The sequence below is a fragment of the Hordeum vulgare genome, chromosome 4H, assembly GCF_904849725.1.
Source record: "Hordeum vulgare subsp. vulgare chromosome 4H, MorexV3_pseudomolecules_assembly, whole genome shotgun sequence".
Taxonomy (NCBI): Eukaryota; Viridiplantae; Streptophyta; class Magnoliopsida; order Poales; family Poaceae; genus Hordeum; species Hordeum vulgare.
The window spans coordinates 62,681,123-62,693,233 of NC_058521.1; the positions used below are offsets into that span (position 1 = coordinate 62,681,123).

At 46.2% G+C, this 12,111-nt stretch overlaps 3 protein-coding genes across 6 annotated transcripts; 2 read left to right on the top strand and 1 right to left on the bottom strand.

Moving 5' to 3' along the window:
- Nucleotides 1-127: 127 nt before the first annotated feature.
- Nucleotides 128-1,016, top strand: LOC123451204. Of its 2 annotated transcripts, none has more exons than XM_045128212.1 (2): nt 128-293; nt 441-1,016. In XM_045128212.1, the coding sequence occupies exons 1-2, from the start codon at nt 183-185 to the stop codon at nt 603-605; spliced, it is 276 nt and encodes a 91-aa protein (XP_044984147.1). In that variant the 5' UTR covers nt 128-182; the 3' UTR covers nt 606-1,016. The 2 variants fall into 2 exon arrangements, with proteins under 2 accessions (XP_044984147.1, XP_044984146.1); XM_045128211.1 differs by having other exon boundaries at nt 134-352.
- A 1,369-nt stretch (nt 1,017-2,385) lies between these two features.
- LOC123447884 (serine carboxypeptidase-like 42) lies at nt 2,386-6,237 on the top strand. The gene is made up of 10 exons (XM_045124598.1): nt 2,386-2,702; nt 3,951-4,058; nt 4,161-4,253; nt 4,338-4,430; nt 4,518-4,603; nt 4,697-4,975; nt 5,053-5,186; nt 5,335-5,427; nt 5,539-5,656; nt 5,753-6,237. Exons 1-10 carry the CDS (start codon nt 2,456-2,458, stop codon nt 5,918-5,920), a joined length of 1,419 nt encoding a protein of 472 aa, XP_044980533.1. The 5' UTR covers nt 2,386-2,455; the 3' UTR covers nt 5,921-6,237.
- Nucleotides 6,238-6,332: 95 nt separating this feature from the next.
- LOC123447883 (pentatricopeptide repeat-containing protein At3g12770-like) lies at nt 6,333-10,156 on the bottom strand. Of its 3 annotated transcripts, none has more exons than XM_045124597.1 (2): nt 8,135-10,156; nt 6,333-6,507 (listed from the first exon to the last, which is right to left on the bottom strand). In XM_045124597.1, the coding sequence occupies exon 1, from the start codon at nt 10,112-10,114 to the stop codon at nt 8,657-8,659; it is 1,458 nt and encodes a 485-aa protein (XP_044980532.1). In that variant the 5' UTR covers nt 10,115-10,156; the 3' UTR covers nt 6,333-6,507; nt 8,135-8,656. The 3 variants fall into 3 exon arrangements, with proteins under 3 accessions (XP_044980532.1, XP_044980530.1, XP_044980531.1); XM_045124595.1 differs by lacking the exon at nt 6,333-6,507 and adding an exon at nt 7,776-8,035; XM_045124596.1 differs by lacking the exon at nt 6,333-6,507 and adding an exon at nt 7,776-8,056.
- Nucleotides 10,157-12,111: the final 1,955 nt, after the last annotated feature.

Genomic DNA, 12,111 nt, shown 5'->3' on the forward strand with positions numbered 1-12,111 from the left:
AGAAAATTGACTATTTACCACTTTTAATACGGGGCTTCGCAAAATTGCCACTCTCAAGATTGTCTTTCTAAAAATGCCACCCAGCTCGTGTACACTTTGATGATCATGCCATTTTCCATTTTCACGTTGCTTTTCTTTTACTATTTCATTTTCTGGCACCTCAGAAGACGAAAGTACCCCTGATGCTATATATCTTATCTCAAGCGTTTGTGGACAGGTTGGATCCGATTGTTCTGAAGCTAGCTCGTCCTTGCCGTGAGTGTTGCTCGCCGCCGTCACTGTTGCTCGCCGCAGTACGTAGCCGATGTCTGCACAAGCCACCACAACTCTCCACTCTAGCTTGCCCACGCATGTATGGGCAAGCATAGCGACCTGCAGGTGCAAACCAACACCCGCTTGCCGCACAGCTCGGCCTCACCTTACCGATGCCTGCCTTGCAGGTCGCCGTCGGTGCTCGTCCACGTCTGCACGCGCCGGTGCAGATCACCATCGCCTCGCGGATGCTCGTGCGAGCCAGCACAGCTTGCCGCGGATGCTCGCCCAGGCCTGCACGCGACAGCACAGCTCACCCTCCGCTGGTCGTGTTGGCGCAGCTCGCCTCATGACATGCTAGAAAAGTGTTCTAGTAGCGAGGCCAACGCTGAACATCAGCACCAGCGGCGTGATGGGAGTAGCCGCTGGAGATGATGTATGCGTGTGCAGGTCTTAAAGATGTTGAATGCAAGTTAACATGTACGTCATGTTTGCTATAATCTGCACTTCATCTTGGATTGCAATCTGGCAATTACATCATGAATAGCATGACATGTTTAGTTTCATGGTGAGGAACAACTGAGCGACAATTCGACAGATGAATAATGCCGCAAATTAGTCCATAATCCACTTGCTGCACTATGTTCTGAACTTCTCATGCACTAGTTGTAGCTTATTCAAAGATAGACATCCAGCGATGGACGCAAGACGTTCAGGCGATATCCGATCAGGTATGGGGCAAGCACAATATTCTCAGCTGGCAACATGCACTCGTCAAGTTCAAGTGCTGATTTGATGCCCGATTACTTGTAGATAGCATCAGGGGTACTTTGGTCCTTTTAGGTGCTAGATAATGGAAAAGAAAAAGGAAAGCAATTAGAAAGGAAAAAATGGCAGGGTAATCAAAGTGTATACAAGCTGGGTGGCATTTTTACGAAGCCAATTTTGAGAGTGGCAATTTTACGAAGCCCTATATTAAAAGTGGCAAATAGACAATTTTCTCGGTAAATTATGCGCCCCCGCATGCGTCTGTGGATCCGAATGTGTTTCACGGGATCCAGGACGACCTGTCGTCATGAATGAGCAGAGCTGCGGGCGTCGTGCCATGCCATGCCAATGCCATGGGCGGAGCCTGCCTGCCTGCTGACGCACCGGGATTGAATGGCGACCGACCCAACTGCATGGGAATAAATGGCTTCTTATCACCCCCAACGGCTACCTGGTACTCCCAGTACACTATTCACTCCAGGTGATTCGCCATGCCGCTCTTGCCATCCTCTTCCATGTCGACATAGGAGAATGAACAAAATCAACTAGGACGTGTGTGCCTGTCATCCGTGATAACTGATAAGCTAGGGCGTGGTCATCTTCCAAGTAACCTCGCCTGTTTCTGGTCCCGTAGCCGGAAGTGGTTGCTCGTGCTGGATTGCTGCATGTTGTCGGCCACAAGACAGCCCCCATCGGTCCCTCTATATTTCCGTCGACGGCGAAATAGATAGCGGCCGGCGACCCGGTTAGGAAAACTGCAACCAGACCGGCGGATAAACAAGTTCTTTGTCTCAGCTGCAAGGATGCTATTGTTTTGACGCACTAGAAGAATATCGACCCTGGATGTTGATGTTGACTGCAAGCTGCAATAGTAGTATCGACTTGATTGCTTTGGAAAAAACGGGGAAATTGTTGACATACTATTACTACCATAGAATCGAAATTTACTGTAGCATGGACAAAAACATCACTCCATGCCACAACGAAATCGCCTATGCATTGGCGTCGCAGACGGTAAATAATTGGACACGTTGCAACATTTACGATGTTCGACTCAAAAGATGGTCTAGATTCGTCACCTCGGCACAACATGTGCCATATACATCCTCCAAAATCACAAATAACGGTTCAATTAAGAGATCATATCAGTGCAGGACCGCCGAATTTATCATCCGTTTCTTTCGCAGGAAAAAAAAAGAATCTATCATCTGTTTAACTCAGCATATCTTGAGGAAAAGGAAACAATGGAATTTCCAGACCTAAACCCGCAACAACCTACGAACTAAAAATCCGCGCTGTTTCCACGTCAGGGGCGGAAAGGCTGCGTGCCCCCGGTATATATCCCCCCAACTCTCGACCCAAGAACCCAGCCCACCTCTCTCTCCCTCCTCCCTCGTCTCTCCCAATTCCGGCCGCTCCCGAGGTCCTCGCGGCAATGGCGGGCTCCTGGCGAGCTGCGGCGCTGGCGGTGTCCATGGTTTGGTGGGCCGCCAGCAGCTGCGTGCTCGGGTTCCCGGAGGAAGACTTGGTGGCGCGGCTGCCCGGGCAGCCCACCGTGGGGTTCAGGCAGTTCGCCGGGTACGTGGACGTCGACGTCAAGGCCGGGAGGAGCCTCTTCTACTACTTCGCGGAGGCGCAGGACCACGCCGCCGGCAAGCCGCTCACGCTCTGGCTCAACGGAGGTCAGTACCTACTGCTGCTGCGCACTCTGCTCCCCAGTTATTGCTGCTTCTGCTGTTTCTTTGGCCAGTTTGCTGAACATCTGGATTATGTTTTGCTTTGCTGGTTTAGAATTATGTTCGCATCTGGATTTTCTTGCTGGGCTCGAGAGGCAAGCAACAGTGGCATGCACTGCCGTTTGATAGAAAAAAGAAAATGCGTTCCTTCTGTTTGGACCAGTGGTTGATTAGCTCGCGACTTTAGCGGTTGGGAGTTAGGATGACGCAGGGATTTCTACATGATATGCATTCCATCTGGATTTCCTTTTACGGTGGAAACTACTCCCTCCGTCTCAAAATAAATGTCTTAAGCTTAGTACAATTTTCTACTATCGATAGTACAAAGTTGTGATAGTTATTTTGGGACAGAGGGAGTAGTAAAAGTTGCACGTCTAACAAACATACATTGTTTCTAACATCCGGAGATTTGAAATTTAGACTATGTAGTTGGGGGGGTTTCACCGAAAATAAATAAAATGATGTTGGAATTGTCCTGGCTAATAGTAGTAGCACTGTTCGATTAGTGGCCTGATGACTGGAGCAATGAAGTTAATCTACCATCCTATACTACACATTTCCTTGTACTACCTTTCTTGCACGTTCAGTGCTCGTTCGCCCATCGGGGGTCATATGATGACAGGTGGTGTTTCCTGAACTGGAAACACAGACAACTTCCTCCCATTCGCTAGTCGTCATCTGCTCCACACCCGCCAAGGAGAAAATAAATCAGTTTTGCGAGCAGAAACATGGTATCTTTGAGGTCACCATGTTCCCTTGGAGCCTTGCCTCATTGGGCTCTGCGTGTTGTGGTCCTTGAGGATTTTTAAAAGAAGCGAGGCATCATATTTTTGCTCTCATTCCACACACACCACACACACACACACACACACACACACACACACAAAAGAGGCCAAGAGGGTGCTTCTTTTCTTTGATGTAACAGTGCCTTGCTACACTGATGTACTCCCCTCCTTTACTAAATATAAGACCTTTTCGGAATTCTAAGACAGACTGTATACAATATAAAATAAATGAATCTACGCTCTAAAATACTTCTATACACATCAATATGTAGTCTATATTAATATCTCTAAAAGGTCCTTATATTTAGAAACAGAGGGAGTAGGTTGCTGCAAAATCTCAGCTCAGTACTACCACATATGGAATGTGATTACTAACTGTATGCTGCTGCAAAATTTCACTGATCTTCAGGTCCTGGCTGTTCTTCCGTTGGAGGTGGCGCGTTTACAGAGCTCGGCCCGTTTTATCCCAGAGGAGATGGTAGAGGCCTCAGATTAAACAAGAAGTCGTGGAATAAAGGTTTGAGCTTTTGGCAACCATCTATCTGATCACATGTTTCAGTGAAAGAAAGTGTACATCTTACTAACTCTTAGTTGCGTTATCTTTCATACTAATTTGCAGTGTCCAACCTTCTATTTGTTGAATCACCCGCTGGAGTTGGATGGTCCTACTCCAACACTTCATCGGACTACAATACAGGAGATGCACGGACCGGTAAGCCGATAGTCTTGTGCACATCACAGGATACCAGTTACCCTGAACGCGTTGATCTTACCGCATGTTTCTTCAACTATGCAGCTGATGATATGTACAAATTTCTGCTGGGATGGTATAAGAAGTTCCCTAAGTACAGATCAAGAAGCTTGTTTCTTTCTGGAGAAAGCTACGCAGGTTAGGAAGCATTTCAAGTTCTGCTTCACGAGTCTGTGCAGTTACCTCTCTTCCATGGTGCGTGATTTTGCGTTAATAACAATGCAGGGCATTATATACCGCAACTCACCGATGTTCTTCTCACGCATAACGAGAAATCAAAAGGTTTTAAGTTCAATATCAAGGGGGTAGCTGTAAGTAGTCAAGCATAGCCCGGTCGTCTGTTGAATCAACTCTGTTCTACTTACCACTACTATTTTGTTAACTCTGAGATTACCTTTGAGTAGATCGGGAACCCGTTGCTCAAGCTTGACAGGGATGTACCCGCGACATATGAGTACTTCTGGTCCCATGGTATGATATCCGATGAGATATTTCTGGCCATAAACAAGGGTTGTGATTTTGAGGATTACACATTCGGTAACCCCCACAACGAGAGCAAGTCATGCAACGATGCCATTGGGGAGGCAAATGCCATAGTTGGAGAATATGTCAACAACTATGATGTCATTCTCGACGTCTGTTACCCATCGATTGTGATGCAGGAGCTACGACTGCGCAAATATGTATGCTTAGTTCCTCATGATATTTACATCACAAGCTTTGGTTGTTGTTGCGTGACTAGTTTTTTTGTGCAACCTAGGTGACCAAGATCAGTTTAGGAGTGGATGTTTGCATGTCATATGAAAGGTACTTCTACTTCAATCTTCCAGAAGTGCAGCATGCTCTTCATGCTAATAGAACACACCTACCTTATGGCTGGAGCATGTGCAGTGAGTAAGTGCTTCTATTGCTACTTCTGCCAAATACATATGTTGGTCCTTTCAGTAAATAAATATGTGAAGAGAGAAGAGAGCGTCAGAGTAAACGAACTGCTCATCTTTGCAACTCAAACTCACATGGATCATTTAAAATCATGTCCCAGTGTGCTGAATTACACCGATAAGGATGGTAACATCAACATCTTGCCTTTACTTCAGAGAATAGTGGAACATAAGATACCAGTTTGGATATTCAGGTAATTAACTTACTTTTTCATACTCCCATATACCAGTCCGAGTACATTTTTCCAGATATTTTGGTTTGTTCCGTGTGCAATTTGTTATGATAATGTGAATTAACGTTACAGCGGCGATCAAGACTCTGTGGTGCCCCTCTTGGGCTCCCGAACCCTTGTGCGAGAGCTAGCTCATGACATGGGGTTGCCTGTCACAGTTCCGTACCGTACTTGGTTCCGCAAAGGCCAGGTATACTTTGATGCTATGAATACAAGTTGAATTACAGATGCCAAATTTGATGATATAAAACATAAATGTAACATCTGTTGCTCTTTGATTTTCAAGGTTGGAGGCTGGGCAACAGAGTACGGTAATTTGCTGACCTTTGCAACAGTGCGGGGCGCATCTCACATGGTGCCATTTGCACAGCCAGACCGAGCTCTCGGCCTATTTCGCTCGTTTGTGCTTGGACAGAGGCTCCCAAACACAACCTATCCACCCATTGACGACTAAGTGTACCTACAAAAGCAGCTGGATATAGAAAAAAAAATAGCTTAGGATTTTTCAGTCTTGCTACAAGAGTTCGGTTCTCAAGGATGTATAAGTTGATCAATAAGTTCTTGATTCTTTAGAAAGAATGGAAAAGCAATGCATGCTAGCAGATTATCAGATTGCATCCCTCAAAATCTGGAACACAGATTCCAGAGTAATTTGTACAAGCAATTATGTCGGTGTAGTTAATTTGGTGGGCACTTGCAAATGTAACTCTGCCTAAATCATTTCATCGGTCCACACCAACTGAATGTTAAAAAGGTTCGTTAAGAGGATAATGTTGGTGGTTAAGTGACATGATTTACTTGTTGCTAATGTAATGCTGGTATGATTTGCTGATCTTCTTGAAAAAAGCCCACCTTATCAATGATTATTTTTACTCAAGACGATGTAAAAAACTTCTACTGAAGTTACCTGCTACCATGCTGTGGTGAGCTCAACTACCGGCTGTGCCAGTCGGCAGGGGCAGTTCCTTGCCTTGATCAGGGTTATTTCTGAACAAATTCTGTTCGACCAGTGTGCAAGGACGCAAGGTCCAGAAAGTAGAACTGCATCAAGAGTAAAATATTCATGCTAATCTGCATTGAAGGACACAAAGAATACATTGCAATGGTAGTTTAAGACCTGGAAAACAACACAGAGAAGCTGCCCCAGTTGGAGACTGGATGTCTCTTTGCTCCCCAAAGGCTAAAAGCCGACAGTAACAATAGTTTCTTATACATATAAAAAACTATATTTGTTGTTCTTGGGCAGTCCCAAATTGCTGTCATGAAGTGAATATGGACGGTATCAACGAGGTGACAGGTGATCACCTTGGCACCATTTACATTAACAACTCTATAGTAGGGTGACAAAGTATTACCATTCAAGAACAATGTTAACTTGGATGGAAACAATAAGAGTTGTATCTTCCTTTGGACCGCTGTACAGAGTATAAACATAGAAATACTAGTATTATAGTATACATAGCAGTGTGTAACCAAACTGGATTTCTCTTTTGTCTTTAATAATGCTCTAATCTTGACAGAAAATATTAACCATGAATCCCTACCCTGCTAGCAATAAGATTCCCGTGCTATACTATATATTCCTATGTGGTCCTATGTAATACTAAGAACAAAGCCACCCCAAAGGGGTTTACAAAGTATACAGCAGTACCTTAGTACTCATACGACTGTGAAATCTGGCCAGCCAACATAGTGACTACAACCATGGTCAAAGCAACAAGTGGATAGTTCATTTATTTGCCCATCATCTATACCTAGTAATAAAAGAAATAGGTATTCTTAGTCCGTCATGTTTTTTTTAGAAAACTCCCTCATGTTTTTGACATTAAACCTGCAGTACATATCAGATGTTTTTAAAAATACTCATATCTTCTAAACCGTAACTCTAAATTTAACATTTTATATATGGAATTTGATTAGAAAACTATGTAGAATATAAATATGATGTTATTTTACCCGTTAACCATTTAAAAAATACTATCTAGGGAGCAATCCTAATCAATAATATATTATCCGTCTTTCTTTCATACCGGTACTGATGAGGATTGTGGATGAACATCTCAGCAAAATCAGGATTGTAGATGAAATTGAGGATCATTTATCCGTTTCTTTGTACATATTAAATCTACATGCAAGCCGTGTTTAAAAGACCTGTGTTATCTTAAACTGTGTTTTTATAGGCTAACATCATCTTTGTTTGGGTCGTAGCTAAAAATAGTCAGATTATAAACCTTTTTAAAAAAAAAATTAAGAAAGTGGGATATTTTTTTCTCCCGTTGGAACGCACGGGCCCTTTTGCTAGTCAGAGATAAAAGAAATTGTTCAGAAGACTGAACTTAATTACAGATAAAGGGTCTAAGCAAAAGTACCACTGATTAGCTTACAAATCTGATTATAATCATGCAACCAGGCACAAAAAACCATGGTTACTGTACCAATCCCTTTCTGGAGGTTACAGGCTTGATTAAAATGGCCAGTTGGTCACTGCCTTCATCGCTTTGCCCCCAAGCAAATTCTTTCTTGGTACTGTCTATGGGCCTAATGATTCTCTTTGTGATGTCCACATATTCTGCCATGAAATTTTGTATCACTGATGGCAGTAGATTCAGTGCAGACTATAGAATTCCAACAAGAATTGAAACTTAATAAAAATATAACATAATTTTACCTTCAGTTCAGATTTGCTTTGTCAGCTTCAAAGCAGATGACTGAAGAACATAATGCTCGTTCTTTTCAGTTGCAATTTTTCTTGCATCCAGCTTACCGCCGTTAACAAATTTGCACGCAACTGCTTTTGCCGCAATTCAGAACATGTGACTCATGTGTTATACAATCCGATCAGACATGTGGATGTGGTACACCAGTACAACTGTGGAAGTCACTTAAGAGCAGACAGTCGTAGCCTCAAACCGAAGAACCAGCAGCATTCTCACCCAATCACCGCTTCATCTTCACAGTATCATGGTTCAGATATTCACCACAAAAATATTCAAAGCCACAAGCGTCCACATTTACCAGAACTCCTTCGTTAATTAAAATAATTGCTCATGTGAACTCATGGTAACAATTAAGGCTGGTTACTGCTTTATCCTCAAACCAATATCTGACTGCGGTAGTAGATGACTTAACCATACCAACTTCAGTGCTAAGTCGGCCTGTACTACTGGTCAGCATGCTCATATTCAGATTCTCAATTGCCCATATCCTTACGTAACCGATCTAAAATCCAAAGCATTTGTCTCCTCAAATAACTCGGGATGCTCCCTTGGTAAAAGGCATGAGCTCTTCCCTTCACATCAACCCAGCTGCAACCAGGCGTCTTGACCATGCCAAGTTCCTTCATCCTTAATCTTAATCCTGCAGCACCATCAGACTGACCAACTGCACCATAAATTCCAGAGAGAGTGATATAGTTACTGACATTGCCTTTTTCTAACTCAAACAGCCTATATGCCGCAATCTCTCCAACATCGACATTATTATGCATGGCACAAGCAGCGAGTAGAGCTCCCCATGCAGTAGCACAAGGTTCCATAGGCATCTTCTTTATAAGCCCGATAGCTTCTTCAATGGCTCCAGCACGCCCCAAGAGGTCCACCATACACGCATAGTGCTCAGCAGTGGGCTCTACACCATGAACCTTCCTCATTGACTCAAAGATCATCCGGCCATCAGTCACGAGCCCTGAATGGCTGCAACTTGAAAGGACAGATGTGAAGGTGATACAGTTCGGCTTCAGTCTCTGAGATAACATCTCCTTGTACACACGCAATGCCTCTTTTCCCTTCCCATGGACACCATAGCAAGATATCAGTGTCGACCAGGTCACCACATTCCTCTCCTGCATGCCTGCAAACACTGCTTGTGACGCGTCCACTTGCCCGCACTTTGCATACATGTCGATCAACGCGTTCCCAATTGGGACATCCAAGTCGAATGCAAGGCTTCGCACCATCCTACCATGTATTTCTCTCCCCTTCATCATCTCTCCTTCCTTTCCGCAGACATTTAGCACGCTCGGCACGGCCCGCAGATCGCTCGCCATGTTCACCGCCTCCACTTGAGCCCTTCTGAAGAGCTCAAGGGTTTTGGCTGCCATTCCAGCCCTTGCATAAGCAGTTAGCATGCAATTCCACACAACAGAGTCTCTTTCTGGCATCTCGTCGAACACCCTCGCAGCATTGACCAGGAGACCAGCCTTGGCGTACATGTCAAGAAGTGCGCTGGAGACAACAACATTGGAGAGGAACCCTAATTGGACGGTAAATCCGTGGAGTGCGGCGCCAAGAAGTGGGTCCTGGAGCTCGGCGCACGCCCGGAGCGCCGCAGGGACAGCATAGCAGTCAGGGCGGAAACCGGCGTCGAGGAGGCCCGAGAGTAGTTCAAGAGCTAAGAGGGGCGGGGAGGCGGCCAGGAGGATGTTGTACGCGTGCATGGACGGAGAACGCATCGCGTCGAACACCTTGCGGGCGCTGGAGAGGGCAGCGCAGCGACAATAGAGCAGGACCAGGTCCGTCTCGAGGGTGGCTTGGGGTAGGTGGCCACCGACGAGAGCCTGTGCGTGGAGCTTCCCGCCGGCGATTAGATCCTTGGCGGCGGCGCAGCGCCGAACGAGGTCGGAGAGACGGCCGGCGTTAGGCGGCGGCATCTTGGAGGCCGCCGCTTTGAGGTGTACACTACTTCGGGTTTTTGTGTGTGTAGCAGGCGGTCGGGCAAGGCTTCTATGCGTTTGTTTTTGTCAATCTTTACCTAATCTTTTGTCGGAAAACCCGTCATGTTGCAAAAAATCCCTCATTTTTTCAGTTAATCAACCCGCAGTCTTTTTTAAGTGAGGAAAACGTTTCGTTCATGAATTTGCAAGTAAGTCCTTATAGTTTACGGTATTCGATCCATAGTCCCTTTTTAAAGTTGAGCTGGAGGTTTGAGTGTGGCTGCGATGCACACGACGTCGGATGCGACGGTGATCTTCGCCAGATCCGGTCGAGGAGGCGCAGCAGGGGACGGATCCATATTCGGGGATGGCGTGGAGGTGATCTAGGAGGCGCGGGAGGAGGTCCAGTGGCGGGGCTTGAACTCCAAGTTCATGGCCGCGGCGCTCCTCGTTGGATCCAGGAGCGGTCGCGGGCGCCGCGACGGAGGATGCGGTGGCGGCGGCGAGCTCGCACCGGAGGGAGGAGCCTGCGCCGGTGGGGAGGCAGAGGCGGACTGCGGCCACGAATTCGGGAGCGATCGCGGGCGCCGCGTAGGAGGCGGTGGCGACGGTGAGCTCGCACCGAACGGCGGCCCACATGGTGCGGCGTGGCCCGGCAGACGATCCTGCGCTGGTGGAAAGGCAGGGGGAGGATGGGCGGCGTCAACGCCATCGTGGTCGGACTTGGCTTGGCGGCGACGCCCTAAAATCTCCCCACCTCCACGCACTCGCCGCGCCCTGCCGCCGTGGTCGTCGTCAACCTCGCCGAAGAAGAGATCGTCGTTGCCCGAGAAGGTGACGAGCGCGCTGCTGCTGGGCTCGTTCGTGGCGCTGGTGTTCCGGTCGTCGGAGCAGCAGGGCGAGATCGAGGAGCTGGAGGCCCGCAAGTCCTCCCTCCGCGCCGCCAACTCCGCAATGTCCTCCACCATGTGGGTCTGGAGGGAGGAGCTCTTCAAGCTCTCCGCCATGCCCTCCCTGCCCATCACCGTTGCTCCCCTCCGCCACATCTACGGCGAGGAGGACCTCGCCATCCCCGCGCTCAAGCCGTCAGGTATGCACCTCGCTGCTGCTTTCCCGTGATACTGCGCGATGGTATACTGATTCTCTCTGCCATGGCTGCAGATTTGTCATTTCTCAAAACAAAACAGAAAAAACTTCAGATTTATCACTTCCAAAACCAAAAGAACTTCAGATTTATCACTACATTTATGGGGCTGATGCTAGGTTGAATCTGAAGTCAAAGCTGAAGCCATGTTTTAGCTTGTAGATCGTTAATCGGTCAATGCTTTGTTCATATTGATTCTGAAGCATGTTAAACATGCGTTTATTCGTGTATCGGATAGTGTATTTACACAGATTGTGGCATCGCACTCTATATTTGGAGGTGCTGTGTGGTAGGCACCAAAAGGGGTTTGAGGATATTTTGAAGGTGATGTGTTCATTTTAGGAGTTCAGGGCAGACGGATACTTGTAGTTTTCTTTGTCCATGCTATCATTTGATTGGATTTACATGTTGGTTTGACATCGTAGTCCATTAAGGTTTCATTCTCCATCATGAAACAATAGTAGCTCGAAATGCTAGAAGAGATGCTTCGTTGTATGCAGTGCGTAGGTTATGTACTAATATGCAAAATGAACCTTTTGAACTTATAATTTTAGGCCGATTCGGGTTTCGTCATATATATATCTCATTATATTATGTCCAAGTTCGCATGCCTTTGTTTAATTGATAGACAAAAAAGGGTACTAGGTAAAAGCACTTACATATTGATCCTCAGCATATAGCACAAAAAAGAAAATATCCCCACCTCTTCCCGTATATTTAATCAGATCGGTTTAAATATATTCGCGAGTAATCAAGGTATGATGTTGCATACGTGTCGTGTGAAAGAAAATTGCGGGCTATAAAAGGAATTGCCCCCTATTAGAGGGAGGATTGTTACGAGAAATTATTA

Bases quoted from the DNA above. Each gene is read 5' to 3' on its own strand.
- LOC123451204 (XM_045128211.1), top strand. From the start codon at position 183: ATGCTATATATCTTATCTCAAGCGTTTGTGGACAGGTTGGATCCGATT. The intron at 353-440 runs GTATGGGCAAGC...CCTGCCTTGCAG, and splicing joins ACTCTAGCTTGCCCACGCAT to GTCGCCGTCGGTGCTCGTCC.
- LOC123447884 (XM_045124598.1), top strand. From the start codon at position 2,456: ATGGCGGGCTCCTGGCGAGCTGCGGCGCTGGCGGTGTCCATGGTTTGG. The intron at 4,254-4,337 runs GTAAGCCGATAG...TCAACTATGCAG, and splicing joins TACAGGAGATGCACGGACCG to CTGATGATATGTACAAATTT. The intron at 5,428-5,538 runs GTAATTAACTTA...TTAACGTTACAG, and splicing joins ATACCAGTTTGGATATTCAG to CGGCGATCAAGACTCTGTGG.
- LOC123447883 (XM_045124597.1), bottom strand. From the start codon at position 10,114: ATGCCGCCGCCTAACGCCGGCCGTCTCTCCGACCTCGTTCGGCGCTGC.